This window comes from Pleurodeles waltl, chromosome 1_2 (genome assembly GCF_031143425.1).
Source record: "Pleurodeles waltl isolate 20211129_DDA chromosome 1_2, aPleWal1.hap1.20221129, whole genome shotgun sequence".
NCBI lineage: Eukaryota > Metazoa > Chordata > Amphibia > Caudata > Salamandridae > Pleurodeles > Pleurodeles waltl.
Genome location: NC_090437.1, coordinates 403,957,090 through 403,970,961, shown reverse-complemented (window position 1 = coordinate 403,970,961; position 13,872 = coordinate 403,957,090). Strand labels below are relative to the sequence as shown.

General features: G+C 43.9%; 1 protein-coding gene across 1 annotated transcript in view; it reads left to right on the top strand.

Moving 5' to 3' along the window:
- The window catches only part of ERMP1 (endoplasmic reticulum metallopeptidase 1), a 438,183-nt gene that overhangs the window by 352,769 nt on the left and 71,542 nt on the right, over positions 1–13,872 (top strand). Inside the window, exon 12 of the mRNA XM_069240202.1 lies at positions 5,349–5,548. Within this exon, the coding sequence (XP_069096303.1) occupies positions 5,349–5,548 (200 nt within the window). The remainder of the gene's footprint in view (positions 1–5,348; positions 5,549–13,872) is intronic.

Sequence of the window (13,872 nt, the reverse complement as noted above, 5' to 3'; positions counted from 1 at the left end):
CCATTTTCTTAAACTACGTATGTCCCACTTAGTTTATTGACTTTTTCTATAGGTTTTTTGGCTCTGGTGCCCTTAATCCTTTTGTTAAGAGAGCCTGTGCCTTATTTCCTTTCAAGTAAAACGTTTAGCAAAATTATAAAATTGGTGTTTCTGCCCTATTAGTTCTAGGTAGGTGAAGTCAAACTCTTAATCTTGAAATTTTGTACCCTGTATTTACTTTGGAATACTTTTTATATTTAGCTTCCAAATGTTTTAATTAATCTTTTAGTTTACATTCTTACAATCTTACTCCCCCTAGCACTTTAACTGCCCTTGAGATTGTTGTTCCTCCGCTTACTGCCTTCCAGTAGAACTACCTGTGTGTGGTCGGGTAGTTGGCTTCTATTTCCACCATGTTCATTGGGTTCTAAATAGTGTGGTGCCCATCCTCCAGCTTTTGTCACTTGCAGATTCCTGGTACTTTCCATTCTATCTCAGTGTGTGTGATATAATACATAGAGTTCTGATATTTTTACATAGTGAATGTAGGAGTTCTTGAGTAACATATGTAGTCTGTCGGGAGGTAGGACCCAAGCATATATGGGTAAAAAGAGTAGTCTATGCTGTCTCGGTTTGGATCCCTCCATAAGTCAATCTGTTTCCCTGCCTCAATTTTTCTTTTCCTCAGGATGCAATACTGCTCCTCCATCCAAACTCCCTGATCTAGCCAGCTGCAGATCCCACACTAAGTTGAGGCCTTCACCTATTATCTCTTCTCCAGTCATCTTCTCCATTAGCATTTCCACTATGGTGGCCAAGACCTTATCCTGTGACACATTAGAGGGCATATATTTATGAGTGTTATCCAGACTATAATGAACTGCTCTTCATGGTCCTTGATAACTTTAGTTATTTTCCCCCTTTGTTATGTTGGAGCAGAATGGCAACCCCAGCATGAATCATTGTGACTGAGGCCCAGTATTGGTGTGTTACGTTTTGTGTCTCTTGTGAATTAGTCTCTGTCTAAGGTATGACTTCTACAGGTATGCAATGCCTGTGTGCTATTGAATAATACATTGCAGTATTGTATGCCTCATTTGGGGCGTTGAGTTCTTTAAAATGTGAGGTTGGTAAACTGAATGATGGAGGACACGTTTGAAAAATGCTGCATCTCCAACAGTACTTGCATGTCTGCTCATGATGTATATGCCGTGTTAAGCTGGGCCAACGCTAAGTTGTGAGTAGGAATGTTTCCATGAAACATTAAAAACTTGTAATCATCTTAGCAAAGTATTAGTCATCAGGTCAGTATTCCACAAATATTGTCGCCATCTGCTTCTTCCATGAGGTTAGTGATGTGGATGTTCTCCCTTTTAGATTTATTCTCAAGATCTTCGCACTTCTCCTTTAAGGTTAGGGTTGTGTCTCTAGAATGCTGACAGTTAACTTAAGCTGTTTTATCATGTATTTTGAGTCCTGTTTGCTTTCTGCTGTCTCAGACCTTTTTTTGAATAAGTTTAGATTGATTTTCATTTAATCAGTTTTGCGTTAGTTCTTCTCTGAGTGCTCAGCCCCTCTGTCAGGGATTTTTCTATGCCAGCTTGAAATTCAGCCATTCAACATTTCAAGCCATCCTTTTATTTATGATTTTTAGAAAACAGTAAGAACAGAACACCCATGATGTGTATATCTGCAAGTAATTATCAGTAAGTGCCTACAGAGAACGGCAGGCATTTAGAGTACCAGCAGGACAAAAGACAAAGCATAACATTCGGTGGCAACGTGGGTACACAGCAAAGAGGCAGTAACCATCGGGGCATGCATTCAAAAGCTATATGGGCACCAGAACATATGCTATTAATCAAATCTAGACATAATGATCAGTACCAGTGGTCTAAAGGTAGTCCCTGAGAGGTTGCCAGATATCTTTAGGCTGTGATGTAGGCGGTTGTAGTGTGGCAAGATTTCACTTGTGGTGTCACAGTAAATCAAACTATTAATCCAGGCTTTAACTGTTGGACAAACTCTACAGCCCCAGTGTATCACTATCTCTCTCTTAGCCAGTAATAGTTTGAGCCCTGTATAACCTGTGATTGACTTGGAGACATCTGCCACAGGGCCAAGGAGGGCCATGAGGGGATCTGGACAAAGGTCCATATTTGCCATTAATTTAAGGAGGGGTGTTCAGATATATCAGTCCAGTATTTCCCGATGTGCGGACATGTCCAGGTAAGATGTGCAAACTCTGCATTGGGTGTGTTACATTCCGCACAATGTGAAGATCTAGTGGGATCTATTTTGGCGAGTGTACAGGATGTGCCATACACCCTGTGTAGGATTATGAATTGGAGCAGCTCGGTAATTGGGAGAAACTAGTTTAATCTTTGAGAAGCAGTAGTGCCATATCTTGCCTTAACAGGGCATGGCCCAAGAATGCCTCTCACTGCTCTATCATCTTCGCGTCACGTGGAGGTTTTTAATAACATGCAGGCTTTATATAGTTTGGATATCAATCCATCCCCTTTGGAGTTCGATATTAATAGAGTTAATTATGAAAAGTCAGCAGGAGCTACAGGATATGAAGGGATGCAAGCACAAAGTGCAGGGTGGAGGCGGCTCAAGATAAAAAGGTCCAGCAACGTGGCCTGAGTGAATCTAGCGTCTTCAGCATGTGATAGGGCATGTCCATTGGGAAATAAATCTCGCAAAATGTGCAATCTGAATTGACTGAGTGTGAGCTGTACCACTTGCTCATGGGTAGGTGGGATCCACAGATCGATGGACAATGGAAGAAGAGGAGAATATATGGGAGAAGTCCCAAGAAGCCGATTAAGTTTCTTCCAAGCCCAGCACATGGTAGATATCAGTGGCATTAAGTTTGATGCTGTACGGTAAAATAGATGACATTGGCGTGTCATCTGACTGATTCCTTTCTGAAAATTGAAATTTAGTAGGGCAGTCTTGCATCTCAGTGGAACCAGTGTGAGGCAAACTGGCCCTGCACCACTAGATAGTAAATTTGTGGATCAGGGGCACTAAACCCATCTTGTCATAAGGGAGTACAAAGGTGTCCCAACTAATGCACTGCCTGCTGCCAGCCCACAGGAGCCACAGCAGCAGACCCCAGGGGAGTGTGGAATAATGTGTTGATTAGTGGTATGGGGGATATTACAAAAGAAGTAAAGAAAGCATATGGTGACACAGACGGACAGATGATGGACATAATATTGGCTTTTAGAAGTACCTGTTTCACTGATAGACCTTCACATACAAATTGTCCTCTGGTTACTTGCTCTACTGTATACCCACATTAGTCTTTCATTTGTAGGTCTGCCTTCGCTAAGAACACTCAGCACCTCACTAAGAACACTCAGTACCTCACTGTTTGAATCACTGGCTTTATACTATAGATATATAGATCTGGTTTTGCTCAAATTTTATAAATGTTTGAACAGTAATAATGTAAGATATGTTGAAATGGTTTACTACAATCTATTGATGATGCAAGACTAATATAGTCTATGGAAAATTAGGAACACATTTCATGATCCCAGCAGAAACATAGACCAATTTTTGATGGTCCATTATCTTTAAATTCTAGACAACAAGGTATTGTGGCTAGAGATGTGGAATTGCACTCCTTATTACTATCAAATATTTAGGAGAATTACTGGTTCCATGTGTTCTAGGATAATCTAGGTGGTTTATGAGCAGAAGACACCTTATCAACAACAGAAGAAAACTGAGGAAGTAGTAAATTCCATTTTTCTTAATTGTTCCTTCTTTCTTTTACTTTACTAAAGTAAAACATCCAGTCCCTAGGGTGTACATTAGGATTCTTGCAGTGATCTGGGAGTGGTTTGTGCATATGCAGCTATATTCTCTGAATAACTACCAATCAAAAGGAAAGGCTCATAGTATATTGTTTATACCCAGGGACTATAAAAGTATTTCCGCACCTGCTGAAATCATTGGCTCCCACATGTTCTACATGTGAGTATTGTTAAATAGTATTTTTGAGTGGAGGAGAACCTGAGGGAAAAAACAGATCTGGTGCTGAACGTACCAAAGATTAAGATAAGAAAGAGCTTTAATGGCATTTCTTACTCCCCCATCTGCCCCTTACCTTACCTTAAAAATGCTTAAAAGTAGTATCTTTTATCCAAAGAAACAGAAGCACAAAAGGAGGAGATTCTTTGAGCGTCATGGTCACCATTAATAGTGAGGTGGGGTATTTCTTCAGATAGGTTGTAAAAGTCTAGAGATCTTCAAGGCTCGAGCCCTGCATAAATACTTCTGCACCCACTCGGCTAAGCAAAAGACGAGTAAAAATCCACAATGCATCTGTGCAGGCCATGCACTGACCAAGAGCTTTGCATGCTCACTTGTGGCATCCTTTTGTATACTCATGCACACTGTCAGTTCTGCGGACAGTGCATTGTCTGCTGCATGTAGTAGGTCAGCCATCTAGCAGGAGCTCCATGAACAGTTAAGAGTTAATTGCATTGGGGATTACTCACATCCCCTCGTGAAGAGATGTACCCAGTCCAATTTAGTCAGCGCCTGGAGTTGTCCTGTGAGGCCTTAAAGTAATGGAAGCAGGGTGGTTGGTCTGGATTAAAATCCAGGCTGTGATAGTTATGGTGCCTTTCTGTGCAAGGGGATTGTTGGTTCAGGGAGAGGGTCAGAGTGGTTAAACAATGAGATTCGGAGCTATCTGTGTGTTTCTGTAAATACCACTCACTATACATATGCTGATTCATGACAGTTTTCCCACTTTTGACATTGAGCTGAAAATGTTTTAATCATACTTTTGTCTTAAGCACTCCACCATTTCCGGTTGACCACTGCCATGTAATCTATTCCATTTATGTGGTTACCGGTATTCCTTTTGTACAGCATGAGACTTACACAGTTGCACCGATCAAATGGTGATGACGAATGTATGAAACCCACCCAGTCAGCTTCTTAGAAAGAGAAGGGACACTGTTATACAAAACAGGAAAAAGTCCACTATGGACTGAGAATTTCAGTTTCTGGCATGAGCTATGTCGGTCCTTTGTAGACAGTATTTGCTCCAAGAATTAGAAAAAGAAGACCTGTCCTCTTCACTGACAACTTGGTATTTGAAACTTTATATAACCTACTCAAGATATGCTTGTTGGAGAAGCACTTGATACTGGTAAGTTTTCTTTAGTGGAAGGTGGGTGTTCAAAGTATTTGGTATGATGGAAGGACAGTAACTGAAATAATAGTACAGTCCTCCACCCCTCATCAATTAAGCCAATAAAATGATCAGAAAATTAATAGCCTTCCTTGTATTGTGATAGCTTTGCTAACTGTTTTTTTGTCCTTATTTTTTTTTAAAGCATACAACCAGAACATTCTACGGTTTGGATGGAAATGTCTTAAAAAAGGATTCTGGCATCTGGATTAACGGGTTCGATTACACTTTGATGTCTCACATCACTCCTCATCTTCCAGAAATCACTGAATCTATTCGTGCTCCTTGTGAAGATGCTCCATTTTGTGGGTTCCCTTGGTATTTTCCAGTTCACTTTTTGATTCGGTTGGTATTTCTGTACTTCTCGTAAATGTAATTAAATTTTAAAGCACTTTTGTCATTAGTTCATCACAAGTTGGAGTATTATTTAAGGCGTAAAAATATTTACCACTTTGCTTCCCTACTGGATGTAATCTCGCATCATTCCGCTTATGTGGTTCTTTGAATTTAATATTATGTTTAAAAATAATCCTTCATCTCTTGCCTTCTCTCTTTCCCCCCAGATAGCCTCCGTCCCCCGAGCATACACCAACCGATGCAACAATCTCAACACATCCACTTGATACTTTTAATCAGATCTGTGCTTGCAGTTTAATACCAACGGACCCACAAACCGTTAGCACGTACAGTATCTGCAGGAACACATCAGTTTATGTAAACGCTATATATAGAGAAATCCTCTGAGACAAAAGCAAATAAGATTGTGAGGAATCTTTCGGGGTTAAAAATATAAACACCCATTTGATCACATGTTAAGTGATGGAGATCCAAACACATGGCAGGGCAGGCACAGAATAATTCGAACAAATCTAAATTTGTACAGACCACAATGAGCACAAATGTATAGAAATTGTAGTTCATGTTTTCTCATCTGTGGTTTGGTTTTTGGAATCATAAACTGTTTAGTGTTTTCCCAAAACATTTTTAATGTGCTTGAATCATGTTTAATCACTTTTTTAACCTTGCGACCTCTTTAGACCTAAGAATAGTTGGGTCTTGTTGCAATGAGTCTTGTGTAGCCCCACACTGATGCACCCCTTCCTAAATTTGTTTAGTATGCTGTCTCTTTAGGATCTTGGCATACTTCATCCCATTATTAGTCCTGTTTGATATGTAGAAAACATTTCCCCTTAATTATGTGTTTCTTGGTACACGTTTTGTGAACTTTTAGTACCACAAAGACAACGTCCTCTTTCCCCAAATTTGTACTCGTTGGTTCCGGAAAAGTGTAAATTTGAACCTGCACCTTGTTCAGCATTTGCCCAATGAGATGTGTTTCATTTGCTGAAATGATGACTGTGCATCAGTGAGCTAGATGTTTTTTTTTTTTTACTCTATTGAATTTAAGGTTACATTACACAGTTAGACCTTAGACATGTTATTGTTATTTGTTCAGAAATGCCAATAAAAGATACATTGTAGTTGTTGATCATACAAACATCAGGCATCATATCACTTCAGTGATTGTTCTACTACAGTACAATTCTCTTTTCTTTCTATCTAACTTTTACCACGCTATTTAATTTCATCCTCCTCTGTTATAGACATAGATCCCCTGTAGTACTTCAATGTGTCGTTGGGCTGTTGTTCTGGTTGTGACAGCTTCTAATAGCACTCTTCTCCTTCTTTACACAATATAGAACCCAAGCTTCATGACTAGCATCCTGTTCATCTATCTGAGTGGCATCTGTGGCTTAGCCAGCACTAAGGACAGATTCAGAAATCTGGTTGTATCACCAGTAACATGGGTAGTTTGAACAGTAGCACCTGGAAAGGAGTGCACATTAACTGTTTACCTATCATGTCTGCAAAATCGTCTCTCAATTTTGCCCAATAAGCTCTACAATTAGAAAGTAGTAAACTAGATGTAAGAACCCCGCAGAGCCTCAGGTACTGCTGGGGCATTAGGCTATATGCCGGATTTATCTTATTTATTAACAATGTGGTTATGTAGGTTCTGATCAGGGATGCGTGCTGTGTAGTCGGGAGACTGCAATTAAGAGCTTCCTTTTTGATTTGTTTACATATATTATCTCACTGGTCCATTTTAGTCCCCCCCTCCCCCACCCCCCCCACCACCACCCACACCCACACACACACACAATATCCTCCAGTTTAGTTTTAGACAATATTAAGGAGTCTGTGTATCTTTTATGTTGTATCCCACTGGTGGTCGTGAGAAGTACTCAATAACTGAAGGTCATTGCAGCATAATGAAGCAGAGGAGTTAAGTGACCCCCGTTGTCTAGAAATAATCCCTCCAGCTCTCCTTTACTGCCTATATTGAAGCATTACCATGGTGCATTTGCCTAAGGCAGTGGCTGTTAATATTTTGACTTCTGTGGACCCCCACTGGATCATTATTAGAATCTGAAGACCTCCAATGAGTCATAACTGGAAGCCAGGGACTCCAGTCTAAGAATTTTTGCTGATTTGAACAGTGCACAAATAATACAGAAACAAATATTTATCAAACAAATACATCAGTGATGAAATGTTTTATTTAATTTACTAAAACTTGAATTTTAATGTTAATGTGATGGAAAGGTTGGAGCTTTTCTAAATTAAATGTAGGCTACTCATCATCCATACTTTGTTCTGATTGATGCACTCACACTGCTTCCACAAACTAATCTGATCTGACCTGGTTAGTGCACTGTTCTGCCTCCCGTGGCTCCACCTGGTAAGTAGAGCCCTCGCTCCTCTGAACTCCTGACCCCTGTCAGGAGTTCGAGGCTCTCCTCCACCCGCAGGCTTCTGCCTGCGCCTCATTCCTGACGTCTAGTGGGAGAGCTGTCCTTTCCTACTAGACTGCCCTCTGCCTCTCCCCTCCTTTTTTAGGTTTCGCCTGCAATCTTAAAAGGACCTTTCAGCCCACCCACAGCCTTCCCGTTACTTACCATTGGTTATTTTCATCAATCACTCTCCTTTTCTTGTTTATTATTGGTCAGCAGCAGCTTCTGACGTCATCAGGCTGCACTTCCTCTCTTCTTTCAGTCGGCTTCGGCTGGTCCCTGGAGCTTGGACAAAGTACTCTTTCCGGTTGGCGATGAGTGGCTGGCAGTCAGTTTCCTTCCGCTAGCCGCACGCGTCTGAGGTACTTTTACATTTTTTTAATTTCATGGCCATCCTTTTCCGACATCCATGTGCTGCTTTATCTTTCACACTGCCTATTGTTTGCGCTGTCACCTCCCACTGCTGTTTTTCCCACACTCCCTTCTGTTTATTTACCACCCCCTCCCACTGGTCGTTCTTTATTTTAGCTTTTTTTTATTTTTTGCAGCTTTAGGCAGCGCAAACTCAACCCCCTTCACATGAGCACCAGTTGCGTTACAAACATGCACACAGAACCAGCGGGGAGTCAGGTGCAGGTAACAGCCTTCTGTTTGCTCCCCGGAGGGGACTGCTAATTAGCGCTCCACTGCATTCATCCATAACTCGCGCATTTCCGAGAGTTATGGTCCTCACACGGAATAAGGGCGATCTTCGTCCCAAGCACTGCTTGGAGCCCTGCTGTGTGTTTCCTTAACCACCCTTAGGGGAGGGCTAATGAGCGCTCCACCGCCTTGGTCTCATCAGAGTCACAAACAGTGTCTTGGCTCCGGAGATCTTACTGAGTAAGTCTGGTCATGGCGCTATCAGCAAGAGAAGTTCTGAGTTTATACTCGGGGCCTGGTTAAACAGCGGAATCTGTTCTCTTTACCCAAGTCCGAATTGTGACCAAACACTGCAGCTCCTTGTATTTACAGACACTGTGCACACGTAACCCAAACTGAGAGCATTTTACCTACCCTCCCCCACCACCACTACCACTGGCAGCATCACCTTTATCATTTTATACGCTGACAAGTGAGCTGGCAGAGTCTGAACAAATAAGTGACATACATTTGCATTCAGGCCAAGTTTTATCATATTCTCAGTGAAAACAGTGTTTATTTTCATGAATTAAAAAATATATATATTTCATGTTGTTTTACCGTTCTGCCGAGGAAAATTGGTGAAGCATCAGACATTCGCCTTTCACCTTCGCCTATTATTAAAGCTTTTAACGGCTTCTCCACACTAATAGGTATCCCAGTAGTGTCTTGTGCTGAACAACATTCACTCAGTCACTTAAACAGTGCCTGACTCTCTCTAGAGAAGCAGTGGCAGAGAGATGTCGCAGTGTGACCCTCTGCACAGAATGTTACATGGCTGTGCTTCATTGCGCACATTCATACCTATCAAAATTATCTTACTTTCAGCCATGTTCAGTCATCCCCACTACCCGGACACCACATCTGACTTTAAGTTTTCCACCAAACTATACTGTTGCATTCATCCACCCCACTGTCAAGTGCTCTGAAGTATCCTAAATGAGTCACACAGTGCTTTCAAACACTGCTTAATAACTGAAGAAGTAAACCGATACACTTAAAATAAATGTGGACCAGTACACAGAGTAATGCACATCAAGTTTTGATATCACCACACCTATGGAGCGGGAGCGGTGCAGGGTCAGCATGCTATGCAAAGGTTAGACAATGTAACACACGGAACACACAGGTTTTTAACAGCTCATAAGGTCTGTCAGACCAATCTGTCTCACTATTTGCCCTTCCAGACCAATACACATTCAGTCATTGTGTCCTGGTGCCTGGACCAATAAGCGTGATTGTTATGTCCACATGGCATAGTGATACACATTTCATCCCTTAGCCTATCACATAAATAGACGGATGTGCATACAAATTCTGTCATTTGCAAAGAATGACATCATAACATCTAAGTGTTCTATAGTGTAAACACACGTGCACAACTATTATACTGCTATGTGCATAAACTGGTAACCATCTGCCTACATTAATGCACACCTGACTGTGAGCCATAGTGCAGCTTGAGACACCTACCTGAGGTGCCCAATGGATCACAAGGCTGACACGTGTACATTGGCACAAGCAATATTTGTGTGCATTTACAAAGCTTTGGAAGAGTACATGTGCAGGGAATGCTCAGGCCGCAGCACAGAGTGCAAGCACCGTCAGTGCCAGGGTGTGCATGGTGCAGGCAGAATTCTGAGACACATAGACTCCGAGGAGGTGCAGCATGCTATGTAACATAAGAGACTGCTTATGCTTATCCACCTTTTATATCCTGCCACATTCCATGCTCAGGACAATTTCCCAGCCTGGGGCATTCTCCGGGACAAGGGAAGATGAAAGTGGGCATTCCAGGTGTGACATGCTGTGTGGCATGTTGGGCTTGCAGAGTCCCCTCCGGCTGGGTGTCACCATTGACAGCGATCAGACCCTGAATACACACCAATTAACCCCCACCAAGTTATCCCTCCCCGCAGCACAGGTCAGACCCTTTGATATCACCAAACCCCTCTCAAGACCCTCGGCTCTTACACAAGAAAAGGAAAAAGCATTGGCAAAGCCAATAGGTCTCGCCTATGCAAAATCTATTGGCTTTGTCAGTGTCATAGCACTTTATTTTTTAAACTTTAAATAATATACTGCACAGCAGCTCAACCGCTCTGCAATATGTAAAAAAAAAAAAAAAAAAAAAAACATTGACAAAGTTAATACAATTCGCATAGGCGAAACCTATTGGCTTTGCCAATGCTTGTTTTGCTTTGATCTCTGTTCTGCTTTCACTTCTGTCTGTCCCTTTTTGTGCTCCTTTTGTCCTCTGCCTCTCTTCCTTTTTTCTGCTTTGCTCTCTGTTCTGCTTTCAGTTCTGTGTCTGTCGCTTTTTGTGCTCCTTTTGATTCGCGTTATACTCTTCCCTGTTTTTCTCTCCCCCCCTCCTCACTCCTACCGCTGCTGCCCCTGCGGCTCCGCCCCCCTCCTCTCTCTGGCGCTGCACTCCCGTTGCTGCTGCCCCTGCAGCCTGCCCCCTTTTTTGCTTTGTTTCGCCAACGACAACAGCACTGCCACCCTGCTCGACAACCTCTCTAACCTCGGCCTCAAACAGCTTGTCACGACACCGATCCACTCCGCAGGACACACACTTAACCCTATTTTCTCCACCAGCAATCACGTCTCCTTCAGCCACACCACCGAACTCCACCGGACAGATGAACGCTGCATCGACTTCTCCTTCAAGAAACCCACAACACACCACCACCCACAACGGATCTCCCACCGCAGTTGGAACAAGGTCACCGAAGACTAACTTATCGCAACCCTCTTCCGGAACCCACCCATCGACACCACCAACACTGATGCATCTGCCCACAACTTCAGGCAATGGATCGACACTTGTGCCAAGACTCTTGCCCCGATCAAGAATCCCTTCAACAGACGCACCGACAGAAGGGCCTTCTGGTTTACCGCTGCCCTCCACGAATCTAAGCAAGGCTGCCGTAGACTCGAAAGAAAGTGGCGGCAAGATCAGACTCCAGACAACCATGCAGCCTTCAAAAAAGCAATCCGAAGACACCATCAACTCATCCGAACCGCTAAGAGAATCACCTTCAAAGACCGAATCAACAACAACGCACACAGCCACAAGGAGCTCTTCAACATCGTGAAGGAACTCTCCAACCCCAGCTCCAAGGACATCCCGCCATCTCAAGACCTGTGCGACTCCCTAGCCTCCTACTTCCACGCAAGATTGCAGACATCCATGACAGCTTCACCCAGGCACCCCCCCCCCATCAACGACACCATCGAAATCAGGAACACCATCCACTCTTGCTCTCCATCTGACCCCTGCCCTCACCACATCCTCAACAAAGCAAGCTCTGTCATCGCACCCAAACTACAGAGGATCATCAACAGCTCCTTGAGTCTGCCACCTTCCCGTAGAGCTGGAAACACGCTGAGATCAACGCCCTCCTCATAAAACCCAAGGCGGACCCAAAGGACCTCAAGAACTTCAGGCCTAGCTCTCCCTGTTCCCCTTCTCGGCAAGTCATTGCAAAGGCTGTCAACAGACTACTAACCCGCTTCCTCGAGGAGAACTGCACCCTGGACCCTTCCCAGTCCAGATTCCACGGCAACCACACTACTGAAACCGCCCTCATTACCGCCACTGACATCAGAGCCATACTGGACAATGCAGGAATCCGCGACAGAGCCCTGGACTGGGTCATCTCCTTTCTCACCGGCAGAACCCAGAGAGTCCGCCTTCCCCCATTCTGCTCGGAGGCCACCAAAATCAACTGCGGCGTACCCCAGGGTTCGTCCGTCAGCCCAACCCTCTTCAATGTCTGCATGGCCCCGCTTGCTAACCGCCCAATCCCACATCCTCAACATCATCTCCTACGCCGACGACACCTAGCTGATCCTCTCCCTCACCAAGGATTCCGCCAAGACCAACCTCCACGAAGGAATGAAAGCCATATCCGAATGGATGAAAAACAGCTGCCTCAAACTCAATTCCGACAAGATGGAAGTCCTCATCTTCGGCTCCACCCCCTCCGCATGGGATGACTCCTGCTGGCCTGACTCCTGCTGGCCTGCCACTCTCGGAGCCGCTCCGACTACCACCGACCACGCATGCAACCTAAGATTCATCTTGGATTCCTCATTATCCATGACCCAGCAAGCCAACGCCATCTCCCCCTCCTGCTTCAGCACCCTCCGCATGCGCCGAAAGATCTACTAATGGATCCCCACCGAAACCAGAAGAACAGTCATCCAAGCCCTCGTAAGCAGCAAACTGGACTACAGCAATGCCCTCTACGCAGGAACCACGGCCAAACTCCAGAAGAGGCTGCAACGCATCCAGAATGCCTCTGCATGCCTCATTCTCATCCTGGACAACTCCCACCACTGCCACATCACAAGCCATCTGAGAGACCTGCACTGGCTCTCAGTCAACAGTAGAATCACCTTTAAACTCCTCACGCACACTCACAAAGCACTGCACAACACCAGACCAGAATACCTCAACAGACGGCTCTCCTTCTACACCCTGACCCGTCATCTCCGCTCCGCCGTCCTCGCAACTGTCCCACGCATCCGCAGAATCACAACTGGCGGCAGATCATTCTTGCACTTCGCCGCCCAGACATGGAACACTCTTCCCACCCACCTGCGTCAGACCAAAGACCTCCTTAACCTTAAGGAAACTTCTCAGGACCTGGCTGTTCGAGCAGTAGCAGCACCGCCACCCTCCTGGGTGGTTGATTGATTTTCATTTCATTTTTAGCATCCAGCTTCAAATTCCTTCTAATTTACAGATTGTTATAAAAATGTCATCTTAAAATTATACTTTTTTTTATTTCTGTACACTTTATTAATCAGTTAAATTTTTATTGTCTAAACAGTCACGATCCCCTGAGTAGGTTTCACAGAACCCCACGGATCCTCTTATCACAGGTTAAGACCCGCTGCACTAAGGTGTCCTCAGTGCTGTCCTGCTCCATCAATTTAGAATCCAGGAATAAGGCCCGATCATTATGACTCTGTGCCCCTATCCAGCCAGTTTCCAAATTCATCTTCCTCTTTCATCTACATATAGGAAACCGTTTTAAAGTTCAAAAGAAACACGTATGTATACTACATGTCCCATTATTTCAGGGTAACATTCCAGACAAGTGGAGCACACAAGTTGAGCTTGTGTCATCTTTATGCTGACAGATGCAAGTAGTCTGGGTAGGGGCCAGTTCTATTCCA